General features: G+C 46.1%; 1 protein-coding gene across 1 annotated transcript; it reads right to left on the bottom strand.

Moving 5' to 3' along the window:
* Nucleotides 1-3763: 3763 nt before the first annotated feature.
* LOC119356884 (microtubule-associated protein RP/EB family member 1A-like) lies at nt 3764-7207 on the bottom strand. The gene is made up of 8 exons (XM_037623876.1): nt 6978-7207; nt 6725-6793; nt 6530-6616; nt 5726-5832; nt 5493-5641; nt 5187-5263; nt 4802-4915; nt 3764-4127 (listed from the first exon to the last, which is right to left on the bottom strand). Exons 1-8 carry the CDS (start codon nt 7095-7097, stop codon nt 4011-4013), a joined length of 840 nt encoding a protein of 279 aa, XP_037479773.1. The 5' UTR covers nt 7098-7207; the 3' UTR covers nt 3764-4010.
* Between the last annotated feature and the right edge of the window lie 13767 nt (nt 7208-20974).

The raw sequence follows: 20974 nt of genomic DNA on the forward strand, positions 1-20974 counted from the left end.
TAGTGAATTTCTTGATGAACAAATTGCTAGGGCTAGAGAGAAAGAAATTATTGAATCTGATTATAATGATGAAAGTGATGATGAAGATATGTCTGTTATTCCTGAGGGTTATGTTTTTGATATGGAATCTTCTGCCGCTATTTTAGCTTGCAAGGATAGATATGAGCTCAAGAGGTTATTAGCCAAATGGAACAAATAATCACTTAGAGATAAAATGAAACCTGACCCTGCTTTTGCTACTTCACCTATCTGTGTTCCTGATAAGGATTATGAATTCTCTGTTGATCCTGATATAATTACTTTGGTTGAATCTGATCCTTTTCATGACTATGAATCTGAAACTGTTGTGGCACATCTTACTAAATTAAATGATATAGCCACCCTGTTCACTAATGATGAGAGATCGTGCTACTTTTATATACTGAAAATATTTCTGTTCTCATTAAAGGGTGATGCTAAGATATGGTTTAATTCTCTTGATCCTGATTATGTGCGTAGTCCCCAGGATATGATTTATTACTTCTCTGCTAAATATTTCCTTGCTCATAAGAAACAAGCTGCTTTAAAGGAAATATACAACTTTGTGCAAATTAAAGAAGAGAGTCTCCCACAAGCTTGGGGGAGGCTCCTCAAGTTACTTAATGCTTTGCCTGATCATCCGCTTAAGAAAACATGAAATACTTGATATCTTTTATAATGGACTAACCGATGCTTCCAGAGATTACCTGGATAGTTGTGTTGGTTCTCTTTTCGGGGAAAGAACACCGGATGAAGCTGAAATTCTATTGAATAATATGTTGACAAATAAAAATAATTGGGCACCTCCTGAGCCAGCTCCCGCTCCAATTAATGATCCTATTCCTAAACCAACTCCGAAGAAGAGAGGTGTTCTATTTCTCAGTCCCGAAGATATGCAAGAGGCAAACAAATCTATGAAAGAAAAAGGTATTAAAGCTGAAGATGTTAAGAATTTACCTCCTATTAAAGAAATACATGGTCTTAATTTACCACCTGTTGAAGAAACATATGATCTCAATCCCTTATTTATTGAAGAACCTCCAGACCTCGATAACACGACACAGGTAGTAAAGGTAAATTCTCTCTATAAATTTTATGAAGGTGATATTCCTCACTATAAGTCTGCTAGACAATGCTTAGAAGAGTTTGATAACTTTATTGTCAAGCAAGACGATTTTAATGCATATTTTGGTAGACAATTAAAACAGAATGCTTATATAATTAAATGCTTGGGTGATTATATGGCTAATATTAGAGGTGAACTTAAACTTGTTAGCAAACATGCTTTTATGGTTACCACTCAAGTAGAACAAGTACTTAAAGCTCAAAAAGAAGTGCTTGATGAAATGAATAGTAAGAAAAATGATTATGCTATTAGAGTGGCTACTAGAACTGGTAGAATGACTCAGGAACCTTTGTATCCTGAAGGCCACCCTAAGAGAATCGAGCAAGATTCTCAGAGAAATAATATTGATGCACCTAGTTCTTCCAAGAAGAAGGAAAAGAAAAATGATAGAACTGTGCAAACTTCTAGTGAACCTATTGCTGAACCACCTGATAATCCAAATGATATCTCTATGTGTGATGCTGAAACACAATCTGGTAATGAACATGAACCTAGTGAAAATGTTAATGATGATGTTCATGATGATGCTCAACCTAGTAAGATAATGATGTAGAAATTGAACCTGATGTTGATCTTGATAACCCACAATCAAAGAATCAACATTATGATAAGAGAGAATTTGTTGCTAGGAAGCATGGTAAAGAAAGAGAACCTTGGGTTCAGAAACCCATGCCTTTTCCTTCCAAACCATCCAAGAAAAAGGATGGTGAGGATTTTGAGCGCTTTGCTGAAATGATTAGACCTATCTTTTTGCGTATGCGATTGACTGATATGCTCAAAATGAATCCTTATGCTAAGTACATGAAAGATGATGTTACTAATAAAAGAAAGATACCGGAAGCTGAAATTTCCACCATGCTTGCTAATTATACTTTTAAGGGTGGAATACCAAAGAAACTTGGAGATCTAGGAGTACCTACCATACCATGCTCCATTAAACGAAATTATGTTAAAACTGCTTTATGTGATCTTGGAGCCGGTGTTAGTGTTATGCCTCTCTCTTTATATCGAAGACTTAACTTGAATAAGTTGACACCTACTGAAATATCTTTGCAAATGGCTGATAAATCAACTGCTATACCTGTTGGTATTTGTGAGGATGTGCCTGTTGTGTTTACAAACGTTACCATTTTAACGAACTTTGTTATTCTTGATATTCCCGAGGATGATAGTATGTCTATTATTCTTGGAAGACCTTTTCTTAATACTGCAGGGGCTGTTATTGATTGCAACAAAGGCAATGTCATTTTTCATGTTAATGGTAATGAGCATACGGTACACTTTCCGAGGAAACAACCCCAAGTCCACAATATCAACTCTATTGGAAAAATTCCATCGATTATATTTGGAGGTTTTGAATTTTCTCTTCCTACTGTCAAAAAGAAATATGATATACTTATTATTGGGGATGTGCATATCCCCGTTCAGGTAATTTAGTGTTATTCGAAATTTCTCCGGTTTCATGATTATCGAAATGGGTTTGTTAACAAGACTTGATCAACCTTGTTAGTGGATTCCTTTTGATGAGCATGAGATGGATGAAATTAGAAGCACAACCTTCTGTACCCTCTTTATATTCTCTGTTCTTTAGTTGAAATAAAGTAAAAAATAGTATTTTTCTGTCTATTTCCTATATTTCTAGACACACCACATCATAGCTGCACTAACTAAGCTAAGCACTAGATGTTTCTTACTCCCTCCGTTCCAAAATAAGTGTGGTAGTTCCATTTCAATTGAACTAAAACCATCACACTTATTTCTGGAACGGAGGGAGTACTAACCATCCAGAACCTAGCAATAGATTCATAAGAATTGCCTACACCCTTGAATTAACAGGCATCGACTGACCAGATATCAGTTGCTACAACAGTGTCAAAGAAAAGATGTTGGATACTCTTGCTCAGAAAGAAAGAAAAAACTGGCAATCTTCTGTTTAGTCGTGTTTCTATTTTTCAAGTGGTCTTCAGTCATAAGTTTGTTACTCCCTCCGTCTCTAAATATAAGGCTTTTTTGATGAAAAATAAATATAGAGCTTTTTAGAGATTTCAATACGGACTACAATGGATGTATATAGACGTATTTTAGAGTGTAGATTCACTCATTTATGCTCCGTATGTAGTCCATATTAGAATCTCTAAAGAACCTTATATTTAGAAACGGAGGGAGAAAGCTAGAGGAAAATGTGTATCCTGGGGGAACACACAGTTTTCAGACAACACATGTTGGACCACTCTTAGGATCACTGTAAAGTTAAAAAAATGAGAATCACTCTAAAGTTCAGTACAGAGAGCTAGTTGAATAATCCTATACAGAGAGCTAGTTGAATACTGGCCCTTGCTATCAAGCTGGCATCAAAGTAGAAAAGGAATTACTAGTAGCAGACAAAGCAGAAAAAGAACTAGAGCCATCAAAATTCAACGTGGTAAATCTCTGGGTTTGGGGGATAGGATGAGAAGCTATCAAAAAGAATTTAAGAAGTACACCGTAGTACATTTCTCCGCATAAAATTATGAGAAAACTATGGCGCATTGACGCCCATAAAAGATTGGTGATCTCAGTACCATGAAATGCAGGAAAAGAAATAAAGAGCTGTCAAAAATCAATGTAGTAACAAATCTCTGGGGATTGGGGACAGGAGTGGAGTTATCCATTAATATGCATCATAACTAGCCACGTGTTCTTACTTAGGAAAATTTGTCTTTTGATAAGCCGTGCCACAACAGAAGACAGTTGCAGGTGACTGGCCATGAGCAGTTCCCCATGCCAAGTGTTATTTTCTACTAATTTACACATTACGAGCTACTCAGTTTAATAGTAGGAGAACCACAAAATTCTCCAAAGGTTTTGGCGCCTCCCGTGGCACTTGTCACTCTGCTTCATCTGAGAACATGCCTGGTGACCTGGTGATTATTTCATTAGCCTCGGGTAATGATGAATCCTTTGCATCAGCCGCATAAAGTATCTTCCTTATCCCTTTGGTCATCTGTCAAGAAAAATCTCCAGGTCAATAGTAAAACCAAAATGAATAAAAAAACATGAATTGCCATAACCAATATAGAGAACTATCAATAAAAAAAGTCACTACAACTCAGGTGAACTACCAAGTAGTTCATGCCCAAAAGTTCAGTTTCGATATCAGATGTGAAAAACAAATCAGCTAATAGTTTATCCACATACAGACATGAATCACACGATACCATCTAACTGTTGTCCAAATTATTAGTTTGTTGCTTAAGTTGTGAGAAATACTCTAAAGATCAGCATAGTAGAGGACAATCTTTGGATTCAAGTGCCAATGAATGGTGCAATACAAGGGCATGTGTTGCTTTTGATGAGGAGATACTGTTATGTGGCAATGTGATAACCGCTAGCTGGATTGGCTAGAGCTTACGGGTGTAAGCTCGCCTACCTGCATTTGATTTGCAGGGAAGCTCATCTCTATCTTACTAACGGACAGTTAAAGGAGGGACTCTCCCCCCTTTAGCTAACCTTATGTGCCATTCATTAGGAATTAACAACCCCACATTGACTTGGGGGTCCCTGAGAATCTTCTTTGTCAAACTAACTGAAATTCAGACACTAAGGCCCTTGAATGCAGATGAGTACAATAAAATTAAAAAATGCAGACTATAAGATTCCCAAAAGATTTTGTTTTACCGGTAGATGCTCCAACTCAGGTCTTTGACATAATATCTCGATGTCACGCAACTTTGAGAAGTAGAAGTCTCTTTCTTTCTCAGTGTTGTCCACAGAAACCTTCAAATCTGCAATCTGCAATCCAGTAGAGATAATAACATCACCAAGTAGATGAATTTATCATACACAAGAATACGACTTGCCCAGATTTACAGCTACCAAAGGTGAACTCTACAAGTTTAACCGGAATAATGATCAGAGGCTAGACTAAGGTTTTACAGCTATAAAACAATATATTTTAGAATAAAACTGGAGTCACATACTCATATAACAGTCTACAGTATAGATACCCGGGTTTTTCCACAGTATAAAAATGAAATAGCACCTTAAGTTACACACTACTTACCTTCTCAGATAACTGTTGAATCTGCTCCATGTAATGCTCTTCGTTAACAGCGTTAACGACTTTTCCAATTGGAGAAGCTGCATCATTGAGTTAGTCATTTAAGTATTTAACGAAGTCACACAGAGCCTCTATGCTATTTCAAATAAAAATGAGCATAAACTGATAACTGATGACCAGCTTCAATTAATGCCTTGTGTCGGTCATTTATGAAGGAACATCACCAATTCATTAAGAATAGCATGGAACTGATCTTACATACTAATTAAAAGAAAATCATATGCTAAAAGAAAGACGTGTGACAAGTACCAAGATCAGTATTAGAATTCAGGGCACCACCATCTGCTGAGTTAGCACTAGATAATCTGTTGGCTTGAAGTGATTTGGTTGACTTGTTGGGACCCTTGTGGCTGCGCTCTTTGCAACCCTTGGACCTCCTTTCTACAGGATTGTAGTTTCTAAAACAAGAAATTAGTCTTATCAAATCAATAGTTCCGGACAAATTGAAGTTTCTTTGCATTTAACACAAGCATGGCACATACTCATTCATGATTCCACCATTCACAGAATCACAATATCTTTTCAGCCATTGCAGAAACTCCAAGTTGTCCAATGGCCGTCCTTTAACAAGTTTGTTGACCTCAATATTCTGCAGAAGCATCCATCCACTAATTAGCACAACAAAGAACTTTATATGTTACAGCTTACCTCATACAAATAAGAACAGATGCTGAAGGACAGAGCTGAAGAACCCTTAACTCAGTTTGCTAAAACACAGGCCATAAAATCGGCAAAACATTCAGAAAGCACAACTCTAAACTATATATTGTACGGGATCAGAACATGAACAGAACAGCACAAGTTGAATATATACTTGTTGCGACATGCGAAACTAGCCATTAAAACAACAACCACCACCAGACTATCAAGGCCTTTCCTGATATCAAGTGTCAAGTGCTGAACACAGACAGTCACACAACACCAAACTTTGCCCTTGTGATGTGTCATCACACGCCTACTTCACCCAACCAAACTTTGAAAATTAGCTTTCAATGCACACAAACACAGGTCTTAATCTCGACCACATCCGTCCTCACTGTGCACAGCAATGAGTATAACTTGAGTACGGCACAGCAAAATTAGTAAGGCATCGAATCATCTATATACCACATGCTGACATCAATCACAGATATCTATTCCAGATTGAACACACTGCATAAACCGAACTACTACTGAACAGACAGGTCACCCTGCTTTCACTCATCCACAAAATGCATGACAAAATCAAGAACGAATCCATGGTTAAAGAGGCCGCCATGTGGCTAGGCCGGGAGAATCACCCGTACCTTGCCTATCCGCAGCTTGTTGAAGACATCCTGGATAATCTTGTAGTTCTGGATCATGTCGTACTCCGTCTTGGCATCGAAATTCACCTGCAAAACACCCCCAAAATGAGCAGAGCATCGCATCGCAGCCATCTAAGCCGAGCCGCCTAAGCGCAGCGCTCGAGAACAGATCAATCGGGCCAGAAGCCTCCTAACCTTGTGCATCGGCACCAGTCCAGGGTGAACCATGTCCAGCAGCTGGCACTGCACCGCCCCCGACGCCGCCTGCATCGAAAATTCGAAACAGACCAACAAAGCCCCCAAATCAGCACCGGCAAAATCCGAGCCGAGCCACGCCGCAGCACCCACGAACTCCCCCCTCCCCACGAGCACAGGACAGTCTAGCACGCAGGGAACGCGGGGAACGGGGACCGGAATGGGGGATCGGAAGGAAGCCTGGGCGACTGACCTCCTCGACCTTGTTGAGGGAGAGCTGCAGCGTGGCATTGACCCAGCTGAGGATCTCGCCCCGCCCCACGAAGTAGGCCTTGTCCATCAGCCCGAAGCTCGCCGCCGCCCCCGCCGCCATCTCTTCCCCCCTCCCTCCCTCCGGCGATCTCTCCACTCTCCCTCGCGGCGGCGGTGGACTGACTGGGCTGGGGAGAAAAAGCCTGTGACGAAACAACTTTTCGAAACGCCTCCACGCGGAACGGCGAGCGCAGCAAAACCAAAAACAAAACGGCACGCACACGCACAGCTATGCTACGCTATGCTAGCCAGGCGTCCGGTCACCGCCAGTGGCGTCACCGCCGGCCCGGGGACACATTTATCGCGTGCTGAATTTGAAACGGCAGGGAGGGTAACGCCGGGGCTGGGGCGGTGAGCGGTGATGGGACACTGAAAAAACGTCTCCAAATGGCGGCCTGGGGCCCGGCCGCCTTTACTGGCTCCCGTCCGTCTGCCCGGCGCCCGCATCGATGATGCGCGCCGACAGGTGGGTCCGCGGAGAGTGGGCCAGGTCTGGGTTTGCTCGGGGCCCAGGCCGACGGGCTCTGTGAGGCTGGCTGGTGGGACCTGCGTCTTGCGGGCGTGAATGCGGGTCAATTCTCGCGCGGCTTGCATTGATGCCGGTGGGCCGGGCTGTCGAGCGTGTTATATCTGGGGGCCCGCGTTGGAGTGGGCATGGAGTACCGACCGACTGGGCCGGGGTTCTGCGTCGTGGCGTTCGCGAGGCCGTGGCGATGGAACGTTTCCTCAGGGCTTCTTTCTTTGAATTTTTGTAGGAATTTTGAAGGACTGAAATCCTTGGAAAAATTTACTTTGATTTCTTTTGCTGAAAAGCCTAAGGCATATATTCCCTCCGTCTGGAAATACTTGTCAGATAAATGGAAAAAATGAATGTACCTAAAACTAAAATGCGTTTAGATACATCCATTCCTTCAATAAGTATTTTCGGACGAAAGGAGTATTAAGTATCATGGGTCTTTACAAACACGCATTTACAGAAAAACAACATTACATTGCATTACAAACCCGGGGAAATTTCTTAGTTGGTCATTTGATTTGTAGATTTAAAGTATATGGGATTTTTCCATCAGAAATCCTCTGCATCATTTCGTAGTTTTTTAGCATCCAATCAAACCTTTTGGAAAGAATACTGTATTTTTTATGTGATGCAAATAAGCAAATGATGTTCATGTAGGATTCAGATGGACATGACATTGTAGATATACGTATTTTTACATTCCTATGTTTTTAAGTCCTGCAAATACAAAGAGCCCCCTACCATTTTTTCGGTGAAGCCAGTAGCCCTACCCAGAAACGGCAGCCCTAGTGCACCCTTGGCACTAAGGAGATGTGGGCGACATTTGGCCATCTAAACGCAAAGTCTGCAAGGGCATTTCTAACACCGGCCCTCAAACCGCTTGCATCCGTCCAGACACAATTTTCCATCCCGCACGATACCCCATCAGTTTGTGGACCAGTCTGATTGTCGTTTTCCCACAAACCGAAAGCAAATTGGGGGTCGGCGGAGTGGGTTGCAGGAGGTCCGAACCGCCAAGATTCCAACACCCCCGTCCCACTCAAATCCCCCTCCCACTCCACTTTTCTTGCACTCCACCCCTACTCACTCCTTGTCCCCTTGTCTTGCATCCACACCATCCCCGTCCGACGTCGTCGTTGTACCTCTCCGGCCGCCGTCCAGGCATCCTCAGGCGTACGCAGCCCCACACACGTGCTTGCTTGCCTTGGACTATAGCGCCGTCCACCCAGGATCCCTCCGCAGCCATGTACCCTGCATCACCCCTGCGGACGTCATCCATGTCAGACACCACACCCGTGAGGTGTTCGGTTAAATACATTGCCCGCAGCCATGTACCCTGCATCACCCCTGCGGACGTCATCCATGTCAGACACCACACCCGTGAGGTGTTCGGTTAAATACATTGCCCTATTTTGTTCAACTTTTCGATGTTTCTAAAGTAATTCAATGGCAGGTCACTCAGTGATCGATGATGAGTTGTTATGTGATGCGCGGTTGGTCGTATCGGCGGATTTGGTAGCATGAGGCAAATGGGCTCGACCTTTTGGTACCACGTGCATGCTTCGTGTCATGAGCAAAAGCAAGTCACGTCCTAAGACATGCACATCATCCATGAGCGCAATATGAAGTCGCTAATGCATCGTTTGTATACCATCTGCAACTTCGTTATGAAATTTTGAGGTTGTAATTCACTATGTGAAAGACAACGTGGCCATTTGGGCTCGTCAACCTAGGAAATCGTAAGTTTTCCTTCCTGTTGCTCTATGTGTTGGTTAATTCATTCATTCACCCAACGTTGTCGTGTAGTATTACAAGACCGTGTGCAGGTCAGTCACGCACATACATTGTTGGATGAAACTCGATGGCCGGTATATGTGGAACAACCTATGTGGATTCTGACTCAAGGATTTTTGAATTAGGGAATCGATGAATTCTTTAAACTTGTTGGATATCCAGTGATCTCAGGTGTAATGTTTATATTTGAATTTGTACTTGGGATAATTCGTCGGTATTTTCTATAATTAGTTTGAGTGTTGTGTTTAAAAAAAACAGGAACGAACATTGAGGGGACATCGGATCGGGCGTTGGCGGCGCCTCGTGCACCGTAACCTTCCTAGAGGCGGCGCCAGGGATATTGGGATCGGATGGGAGGGTCTGCAAGTGAGGGGTGGGGTGTGCTGCCTCCCTTTCGGTGTTCGACGACTTGAAGCAATCTTCTCCAACTAGTTGGGCGTATTCCTGTGGCGGTGCAACCGGCAGGCACTTCCCAAATTGAGGGGTCGCCCGATGGTCACCTAGCGAAGCGAGGATGACACTATTCCAGCTCTCGGGTGAGCTTTCTCTGGATCCCGACGGTACGGCACCACGAGCCATGGCGAGGGGGTAGGGACCCCCTTCGGTGCCAGAGAAGGAAGATGTTTGTTGCCTCCTTCCCGAAGTGCTTTTCAAGCAAGGTCCTTCCTCGACGGTCGGTGTTGTCTATTGCAAGATTTTATGATTCTAGTGTGGAGTGTGCTGCCTCTTGCAAGTTGTTTTGGCAGCTTGTTCTTGGGTAGATAGGATTTGCTTTCCAATTTCGTCCCCATTGTATCAGTTTCTGTCGCGTGTAAGTTGGGTTGTAACCTCGGCCGGTTGTTTGCTTCGTTAATTCAAAGCCGGGCTCTTCGCGAGCCTTCGTTTCAAAAAACGTTGAGGGTTGGCGGAATATAGTGTCTATTTTAAGGGTTGGCGTTGAAGATACCCTGGACTGTCACGTGTAGATTGTATTGTGCGTAGACTGCAACGAGATGTGGGCAAGCGTAGACTGTTAAGTGAACTAGATGAATATCGTGGACTGTATTTGACTGCTCCTAGTAGTACATTTTTATCTGATTCTGAACTGGGTGCTCATGTGAACAAGTGATAAACACAACGCAACGCAACACTATGCGACGCAAGTACCCGTGCCTGCCTGCCTCGCACACATCTATGCAGCCATTGAAGGCCTGATACTATTGGCCCGATGCGTCCGAAGTTATTAATGACCCTCGGGTGGAGCAATCGTTGAACAACAGCGAGCGAGGCTGTTGCAGTTGCAATTGCACTGCACTGCGTACCTGCATCTGCATTCATAGCCTGTCCTTGAGACCGTCTCGTCGCCTGCCCGTTTGGGGTGGCCTCTGCCGCCGCCGCTGCTCCGCAACAGTCGCCGCGGTACGTACGGACCCAAAGCCGTGTTTAATGGCGGTACGCGCCATGGGCGATAAAGATGCGCAGGCGGCAGAGTGACAAGATCCCGCGGGGCGCACCAGTACAGGCGCCACGCTTGTCGTCGCCGAGATGAATGCACGCCCATGTTTTTCTTCCGCGATCCATCTCTGCGTGCTGGTTTTCCTAATTTTTCACCTCTCTCTGAACCTCCGATTCCATCCTTAACACAAAGTGTATGAAATGAACTTACCTATGGCTCTTTCAGTTAGTTGCCACTGATAATCCTCAAAAAATCTCGTCCTTCCTCCGGCCATTCAGAGGTTCAGAAATGCAGTGCCACATGCGTCGACTCTGCATCCAGGGGAGAAGTCTGTTTTAAACCTTGTCTTCGTTCGACCCGGCGAATTCGAACCCCGACCTTGAAATTCCTGAAATCCACACCCCCAACTCTCTAATCCCAGTTTTCTGCGCCCTTAAACCCGTTCCCAAACAGGGACTCGCTGACGTGTGACCAGGATTGCTGATTGGGCTCTGGTCGTGGGTCCAACTAGTTCAGGCACGGGGATAACTGGCTGAGCCGGACCAGGTCGCCTCTCAGCTGCTCTGTTCGCCCGCTCATCTCCCTTCTCCCCTGACGCATCAACTTCTCCTTGGCGGCGGCGATGACGAACGGCGGATGATCGCAGCGACCTCCGACTAGCACTGCTGCAGAAAAAGAGCAGGTACACGGTGTTCATCCCAGTTGTTCGTTCGCTGCTTTTTTGGGGGAAATTTTAGCCTCTTGCGGTTGCTAGGTTTAGGGTTCTACAATTCAAGCTGGGGGTTTTAGGGGGAAATTTTTGCCATGGTCTGATGGTTCTACTTGTAGCCTGAAGTTCAAGTATGCTTATGTATTTGTTGTAATGTAGGATTTCGTCATTGAAAACATGGATCCAGCAGAAGTTTTGAATGTCAGATTCCACTTTGGGGGCGAGTTCATACGGATTGGTCCATCGCTTGATTATGTGGGTGGAGAGACTAGAATGTCGGAGATTGAGCGGGACAAGCTCTCGTTGCCGGAGAGGAAAACTGGCCTGTGTCCCAAAACCCTAGGCCAATTGCACCTGGCTACATTGCCATGCCAGGACAAAGGAAAAAGAACAATGACAGGAGGAGAGAAGAGGGTGAAGCACCAAAGGGTAAGAAATTGAGCAAGCATGGCATTCAGATAACTTGTGGATCTTGTGGAGGTAAGGGACACAATAAAACTTCTTGTTCTAAAAATGGAGATAGTACCAAAAAAACAAAGTCACATCTTGGAAAGAGAGGGAGAAAACAGAGAGCCACAGAGGTAACTTATTACTATGTTTGCTATGTTGAAATGAAATTATGCACTGATTTTTCCCTAATTTCTCTATTTTATTTGCAGCAAGCACAAACAGATGCATCAACACGCAGGGCTACAACATCTAGTTTTCAAGCTGCTGGATCAAGCTCTCAAGCTACAGCATCGAGCTTCAGACCACCCAGAGTGACTACAAGTTCAGCTGGCAGAGGGAGAGGGAGAGGAGCTGGGAGAGGGACATCATCTGGGAGAGGGACAGCAGCTGGGAGAGGGACAGGAGCTGGAAGAGGGACTGGATCAGCTTCTGGATTCATGCCCTTTTTCACAGCTAGCGGGAATTACTAGAAGTGTTTAATGACGTGGTTATTTTGGAAAATGTCATAATGAACTAGTGCTTGTGATGGAAGTGTCAGTATGAAGTACTGCTTATGATGGTAGTTTTAGTATGAACTCTAGTGTTATGATGTCAACATGATCCTTGTGGTACTGTCAAATGACCACTATTTATCTTTAATATTGCCTGATGCTTGTGATCCAGTGCAGTTTAGTGTTACTGTCAAATGACCAATATTTATGTCTGGTTTATGTTCAGTGTTACTATCAAATGATCCTTGAGTGTACCACAATTTTGCTGCAGAATGGTCACTATTACTGTCAAATGACCACTTTGAAATTTGGTGTTCAGTGTAGTGTGCTGCTACTGTCAACTGAGCATTGTTATTGTGCTTGTTCCTCTTAAAGAATGTCTATATAGTTCCTACTGTCAGAATAATGGCAGTGCATTACATTTGTACTATAATCTGGAAGCCAGTCAAAAATTGCAAACTTCTGTTGTACAAAGTGTCAAAAAGTGCAAACTGGAGCTGTCAAAACTGAGAAATTCAGACATACACATCAAATTTGGGTTTTCCAAATTCATTCGAATATGAGTCACATACAATACATTGCAATTAAGACAGCACCACATTATACATCTCCAGAAACTAAGATAGCATGAAGCTTGCGACTAAACCAGCTACAAAGATCATCAAACCATACACTGCACATTCATATATCTGAATCACATCTTTCCTGTCACACCTAGCGCTAATTTCTGAAATAACTTCAGTGTTCTTCTCCAATTCCTCTCTCAACGCACCAACTTCTCTGTCAATGGATTGACTAGCAACAGCAGCCTCAAGCATCCACACTTTGTCACGAAGATCACCCAACAAATCACCGACAAATGGTGTCGTTGGCCCGTCATGCCAATCGATGAATCCATGCTGTCCAATTGAAAAACAGATTTTAGAAGAAGAAAAATAGAAGAGAGGGGAACAGAGACAGCAAAGAAGAGGCGAAAATTACCTGGTTACCGACGCACGAATAGTACCTGCGTCCAGGGTTTGCTGGACTCCATGAGATCCATCTTGGCTGGCTCGTAATCACCCGAGCCAATGGCCGCCGCCAGTCCCCGCCGCCAGTCCCCGCCGTTAGTTGCTGCCGCCAGTCCCCGTCGCCAGTCGCCGGAGAAATCCCAGTTTTGTTCCGAACTGAAGGTGACAAGAATACGCTCCGTGAAGACAGTATATGCAGAGAAACAAAGAAAGAGGCATGGGGTAGTACAGGTGGCGTCCCTTATCCTAATTTCTCACCTAACCCGGCCTTCTCCTTGCCACGTCAGCGAATCCTCTGCTAAAACGGGTTTAAGGGCGCAGAGAACTGGGATTAGAGAGTTGGGGGTGTGGATTTCAGGGATTTTAAGGTCGGGGTTCGAATTCGCCGGGTCGAACGAAGACAAGGTTTAAAACAGACTTCTACCCTGCATCCAGCATCTCCCCTCGCACGCACACGCAGAAACCTACAGAGCAGACGCTGTTCCTAATTTCCTGTAGGGCATGTCACGCTAGCTTGACAGCGAGCATGCACGAGCAGTGGATCCATTCCGTGTGACCCGTAGGCAACAGTTCGCGGACCGAGACAGAGAACAGTGATCAGTGAACATCACAGCAGCTGCCGTTGCACGGTCTCGCTCACCGACAGGGGTTAGCGAGCTTAACCAGCTGATAATGAAGCTCGCCATGGCTGCCGGCCGGCCACGAGATGAGAATCTCCGGGGGCGCCGATCCAACAGTGGCACCGTACGTACGTGCAGAAACGGCACAGGAGAAAGACTGGAGGGAGGGAGAGCTGTGGATGCTGAACTGAATCCGAGGACGGACGCACGGACAGGCGCAGGGACAGGGACGCGTCAAGTCCAACAGCGCCGTCAATCATTCGCTCATGGTTCGCTCTACTCCACTCCACTCCACTGTCTACTGTCTAGTCTACTCTACCTCTCGGTCTCGTCGCTCTGTCTGCTGTCGATGGAGAGAGAGAGAGAGAGAGAGGGAGGGAGAGAGGGCGGAAAGGCACAATCATATCATACGGGTGTGGTGCCCGGCCCCTCGCCGTTGTGCCGAGCACGGAACGGCCCCGGCAGATCGGACGCACGCGCCGTGCCTGGCCCGAACCGTCCCGTGCACAGTGAAAACCCTACGTGGCCACGCGCACACGGCTATCTGCTGGGGTCGAACCTCGAAAGGAAGCACGCTACGCCACGCTTTGCGGTGATGTGATCCGTGAACCGTCGTATCCGCTCGGGACACATGCATGGATGGATGAATTCGTTCGACGTGACATTTTACTTCGGATTTTTAAGAGTTCTTCGTCAATTCGTTGCAACGCAAAACGACATGGACATGTCTGCCGTGTAAATCACGGAGACGGTAAATTCTGGAGCAGCAATCTATAGCGGATCAGTACAGATGGTACTACTACAGTGCAATGGCGCTGTCGTGTTAGCGAGTTAATAACTAATGGTGATGCTAGGATTAGCTCGTGGTGCCTAGTGGTGGGGGAGTGTGCGTGCGGGCGCTTAGGTTTAGCGCCGGTGTCACACAGCTCGGAGCCTTGTTTGCTTTCCCCTAACCTTTTCTGCCCGCTAAGCATATGGTTGGAGCGTTGCATTAGTGCAGTACAGTGGAGATGCAGCTTCCTAAGCAGCTTCGCCTGGCCAGCTTAGCTATCACAGTAGCTACAGTAGCCAACCTTAATCATCGACATGAACCGCAGGGACCAGCTTCGAAAGCATCATAGTTAAGCATCCAGGCCTGGCGAGGGAGGTATCATGCGTCCCACAGGCCCTAATCATGGATAGACTTGCTTGCTTTAAAGCCAGGCTACAAAAACAAAAGCATTCCACACATGAGAGGGGGTCGTAAGTACGTGGCCCGCTGTACACGTGAATAAACATAAACATAAATGTCTCAAACATTCCTCAACTTGCGCGGAAACCGGCCAAGGCATGCGTCCACACACCAGTGATCAGTCCATGTGCCCAGCAGCGCAGGGCATTGCATTACAGCGTGCCAAAACGCTGCATCCTTTTCGCCGTAATCCCATCGCAACAGCAGCGGCATGTGAGTTTATCTGACCCTGCCTCCTCGTCGATGCGCACGGCTTTGGAGCATGCGGAAACCGAGCGCACGGGCGTCCGATATGATTCCGCCGAGAGAAAACGCGGCACGGCACGGTCGCCGTCGCCGTCGTGGCGGTGAGCGCGGCGCATGCACGACTGGATCCCGCCGGTGCACGGCACGGCCACCGTCGCGCGCGTCGGCTCCGTGCGACGGCGGGGAGACAGGGCGTCGTGTGCCGGGCAGGACGCACGCACACGAGCACGACCGGCGTCAGTGACGCAGCCTTTTCTTTAGTCCCAGCTCCGCACTTTGGTGAGCTGAAAAGAGCCCAAAACTCGCCGGCTTTTCTCAGGCACATGTTCTTCTCCCCGCATCAGTAGCTCGGCTCGTAAACATGCGAGGCACCGACTGACACTGGCTAACTGGCGATAATACGCTGCTGCTTGTCTGTTTAGTGCGTCGAGCAGCACTCTCATTAGAGTATTGTATTCACTTGGTGAGTTGGAAATTCCGTGGGAGTGAACACTGGCATGGCTCTGACGGGGCCAATCATGTCCGCAATCTGCCCATGCTACCAAAGTGATCCTCCAAAGTACCTTGGCCACAGGAGCCTATTGTTTACTCTAGCAGTACTACAGTGGAGTAGTAGTAGTACATTTCCTCTTCCTTTCTTTTTCTTGAAAGAACGTACTGCCTTACCTTTTGCCTCCGATCGATTGGATGCGTAAACTAGAAACTTGGATTACAGGTCGAGACTCTGGTAACAGTTCAAACACGTAACTTACAGTACACTTTTTTTTACTTGATAGCACCTGACGGTAAAAAAAAATACGTCATCCTCGACAGCATTTTGGCCAGACGACACACCGGTCGTTCGTTCGTTGGGAGGACGGTAGTATTTGGAGGGCGAACGGCAGCAGAAGATGCACGTCAACATCCGGGTCGACGGCAACCAAATCATAGGCGCGACTCCATCTCCACGGACGTGCGTCCATGAAGATATGCATGGGTGGGCGGTCAAAGAAGATCGCCGTCAAGCAGTAGGCGTGATGTTGTTTCAACTTTTGCTTTCGCAGATGTTTCAAAGATCCCCATTATCACGAAAGCGGCCGCTGCCTTATTTTGTCCCAACAGCTCGCGTAAGAATGGTTCAGGTGCGGTGCTCAGGTTGATCATCAGTGGTAATCTCGGTAAGTAGGAGTAATTGTATATTCGGGACACGATGTGTTCTGCCAACGTATACAGAGTTAGTTTTGCTGTCCATGAGCGTCAAAGTCTAGGTTCACACTTGATTTACGAAAGGCGCCGATTAATCTAGTGTAAAAGGCACTTCTGCCCACGTGGTGACAGCATTATTTTAGCGCGCGTGCGTATGTACTGGTGGTAGTGGAGCGTAACTTTCTCCTTTCGTCGTCGTCAGCCGCCATCATTATCTTTCCCTGGGAGGAAGCTCGGCTGTGACACTTCATTGCATCGCTCACAGCATCGTTAGCCCTAGCTGATCACTGAAAATAGGAAGCTCACAGCATCATTAGTCATGCATCTAATTGATCTTCCGCCTTTGCGGCCAAAGTTTAGGCCCCTGTAGTCGGGTGGCAGGATCGTTTTGGAGAGACTGCCTTTTCTGCGAGTCTCTTACTACGAGATTGTCTGTGAACATCTCAGGAGGAGGGTCACGTACCGTGTAGCAAAACTGGAGTCACGTCCGTGGTTTGGGTCTGGTAACCGCATGATTTGATCGTGCCCGGCCGGGACGAAGCGGCCAAGAAAGACCATGCAAACCGGTCGACACGTAGTACAATGGTTCACGGGGTCTGCCCTGCCCCGAACCGGATGTACCGCCGCGAAGCGAAACGTGGGTGCCGGCCTCGTACTTGCATGTACCGCCGGCACGGACCGCGCCGGCCACCGGCCATTGGCCCATGCACGAGCACTGTGGCTTTTTCCGGCGGTGGGACGGTCAAAGGGCTGGCGCCTGCCGTGCCGCCATAGGGCGCAGAGCATCCGGTTGGAGGATGAGGTCAGGACCAAACAGGAGGCCACGAGGAGCCGTGCAGGCGGTGGCAGGCGTCGTCGATGGGCGAAAGGCGACGGGAGACGTGGCGGGGGCGCATGACATGGCCACCACGGGGCCCCCGCAGCCAGAGCCCAGAGGAACCCGTCACGCGCACGGACAGACCTCGCTGCGTGCCGTGCCGCACGACTCCCCCACTTTGCACCCGTCTCTCTCTCTCTCTGCGCGCTGGGCCCCGGGCCTCCTCTCAGCGGCCTGTTGCTCTACCGCTCTGTGCTCTTTTATTTTACTGCTCAGTGATGCTCCCCGGGCAGGGCTGCTGGGGTGCGGTGCCGTCACCGGGGGTGAGGATACCGGCTGCGGGTAGAGGGCCTCTCTTCTTGCTCGGGAGCGTGAGGCTCGTTGGTCAACTCGGTGAAAGAAACGGATGGATAAGGGTTTGGTCGCTTGTTCCTTGCCACGGCAACAACGCACCACCCTTGTGGCTACACTCTCATCTTCAGTTTCGATTTTATGTCGTTTCTGTCTCATTTCCCCGTATCTCAATTCCCTACCTTATCTTATCTTTTATCTATCTTAGCATGCGACGATGGGAAGCATCGCGGATGTTGCATAATCTGTACATCATGTGCGAAGTGTCACACACGGTTTGATCGAAAAAACTGCGTGCGATGGTGGTAGACATCGCACACGTGTTCTTTAAGTGAATCATGTGCAATATGACTTGCTCTGTCCGCGCGATGACAACATGCTTTATTTGCAGAACAGAAACATATGCTTATAAAACATCATTCCATAAATATCCATTACACAAGTAACTAAGAATCGCATTGCACATCTCGCTGCAGAATTACATAAAACTACGAAACGGTCATCTTTTTCTTGGCACGCTTATTGCCGTTGCGGCTGTTGTTGCGCGACCCCTTGCCGACAAGGGGACGGAGGCACACCCTCATGTCGACGGTCCGGGCGTACATGTCGTAGCTTGTGTGGAAGTCCTTGGCAACGTAGGTGACATGATCTGTGTTCAGTCTGTCCTCCCAGACAGAGTGTGGGACATTCCCGTTCTTGATCATCTTTCATGTCGGCGTAGAAGGGTCGATGATGACCGCGGCGAGGTCAGCCAGGGAGTCCTGCTTCTTTTCGTTGTCGATGATCTTGTATTTCTTCTGGATGTTGATGAGATTCGGGTAGGAGAATGCCCGAATTACCGAGCACCTTTGCATCGTTGGTGATGTGCACCGTGGCGAATTCTTAATCAGGGCTATTGAAAACCTATTGACAGTATCACAAGGCCTCGTGACCTATGCAGTAGTGGTAGATGTGACCATTCTGATGCGCGCACGACTGGGCGACGACGACCTACTGATCATGCGCAACATGCATGTGTGTACTCGAGGTCGAAACCGACGACCATGTACTTGTCCTCCTTCAGGAACCACTTGAATGTGGCGATGCAACGGTCCACCCAGTGCGGCTCATTGGTGTACACCACCACGAGGCTGGTCCTGCCGTGGGACGGCATGGTGAACTCCTCTATGAATTGCTCATAAGCATTCGTCCCTGGGATCAACATTGTAGAAGACTAGCTCCTCTATGTGTAGTATTTTCGTGGGTGTGGTTGTTGGGGTTGTGGGAAGATCGAAAGGTTGAATTGACACAATTAATGGCACGAAAGAATTACTAAGGCTAGTCATTGTGGGGAGTAACTTATACTAGTGTCATACATATGACACTAGTCTAATTTATTACCTTCATAGTGCAATAGATGAGTTCATTTATTAGCTTGTAGACTCATCCTTCCTCGGGAAGCGTTATGTTACAGTAACATATTATGTTACTCTAAACACATCTCTCCCCATTAACTACGTGCTACATAAGCAAAAAAAATTGGAGTGCGCTATGTCATGCATATGACACTATTCTAATTTATTATCTCCATAGTGCAAAGTAACATAATAGTAGTGTCATAGATGAGTTCATTTAATAGCTTGTAGACTCATCCTTTCTCGGGAAGCGTTATGTTACAGTAACATATTATGTTACTCTAAACATCTCTCTCCTTATTAACTACGTGCCACATAAGCAAAAAAAAATGGAGTGCGCTATGTTACTATCTAAGTTACTCCCACTAACTATATCGTGGCGCTGCGCGTGACGCAAGCGCATGCATGACGCCTCAACCCTGATCTCCCACCTGCCACAATCGCAAGAGGAGCGCACAATGGCCGCAAGCATATATATAGCGTGTCGAGGCCGCCCCAACCGCGAGCACCCACATACATATTAGACTTGAACAATGTAATATACTTATTAATTCATAGGATTGAGTGTTGGAATTACACTTGATTACATAGGGTAAAATGATAATGTTTAAAACTTGAACGATACATATCATATGGTGTTGTCGTACTACGATCTCTAGAACATTCATGACATTTTCAGGGTGGTTTAATAGATTGATTGAAAACACAGCTTTGAGATGGGTGCATTTATCATAGTAGGTCGTGTTTCCTGTCATGCATTGGGCCGGTCAAGGAGGCAACCTACTCGGGGCACTTGAACCTTCTTGGGCCTTCCAGGGTACCTCTAGGACACTCCCAATACCGCGAGAAATTTCCGTGACCTCCAGAACATTTCTGGAATTATCTGAAACAATTTCATTGCACTTTTCTCATACTCCTAATACCTACTGGTACTCTATCAAAATGAAACCAATTAGCATGTGACCCTGTAAGTTCGAGATTATGTGGACATGTCAATAATCAACAACGGGGTCTGGACACCCATATTAATTCCCACATACACACAAAGATATTTATCGAGCATACATTTTGTTTGAAAACACAATTCCCTTTGCTTCACGATACATAACAAAACTTGTTGTAAGACTTTTATCGGTATCCTCGTGAAGCAACTACTTGATGACACGATACCGAGCTATCCTTGTTACCAATTTCGTTCTCTTTTATCGTTTTCATATTCTGGTATCCCCGTGATCGTATCACATAGTGTCTGGCCACACGATGATGAATATCTTAGTACCGAGTGGGCCCGGAGAGCATCTCTCCACCGTTGGAGGATCAAAAGTCAGTCTTGAACTATAGAGCCCCTTGAGATACTTTTCTGATGTACCTGAAAGTTACTGTTATGATCATCCATTTACAGGTAAAGTTTGCCAACCCCAAACTGACCATCCGGTATGAAGGTACACGACATTCTCATGTTCCAAGAACGAGATGTTAACACACGACATGATAATTAATACAACAAAGTGATAATAGGATCTCGCAGTATAGCATAAGTTGGGTTTGTCCAATACCATTGTTCTCCTAACAATGCATTCTCATTATTGCCAGCAACCTTGCTATTGTATCATTGTCATATGATCACAAAAACAAAATCATCTTCGGTATATGAGATAGTCTTAAAGGCGAGATTAAATATCTACTTG

The sequence above is a fragment of the Triticum dicoccoides genome, chromosome 2A (genome assembly GCF_002162155.2).
Source record: "Triticum dicoccoides isolate Atlit2015 ecotype Zavitan chromosome 2A, WEW_v2.0, whole genome shotgun sequence".
NCBI classification, from domain to species: domain Eukaryota; kingdom Viridiplantae; phylum Streptophyta; class Magnoliopsida; order Poales; family Poaceae; genus Triticum; species Triticum dicoccoides.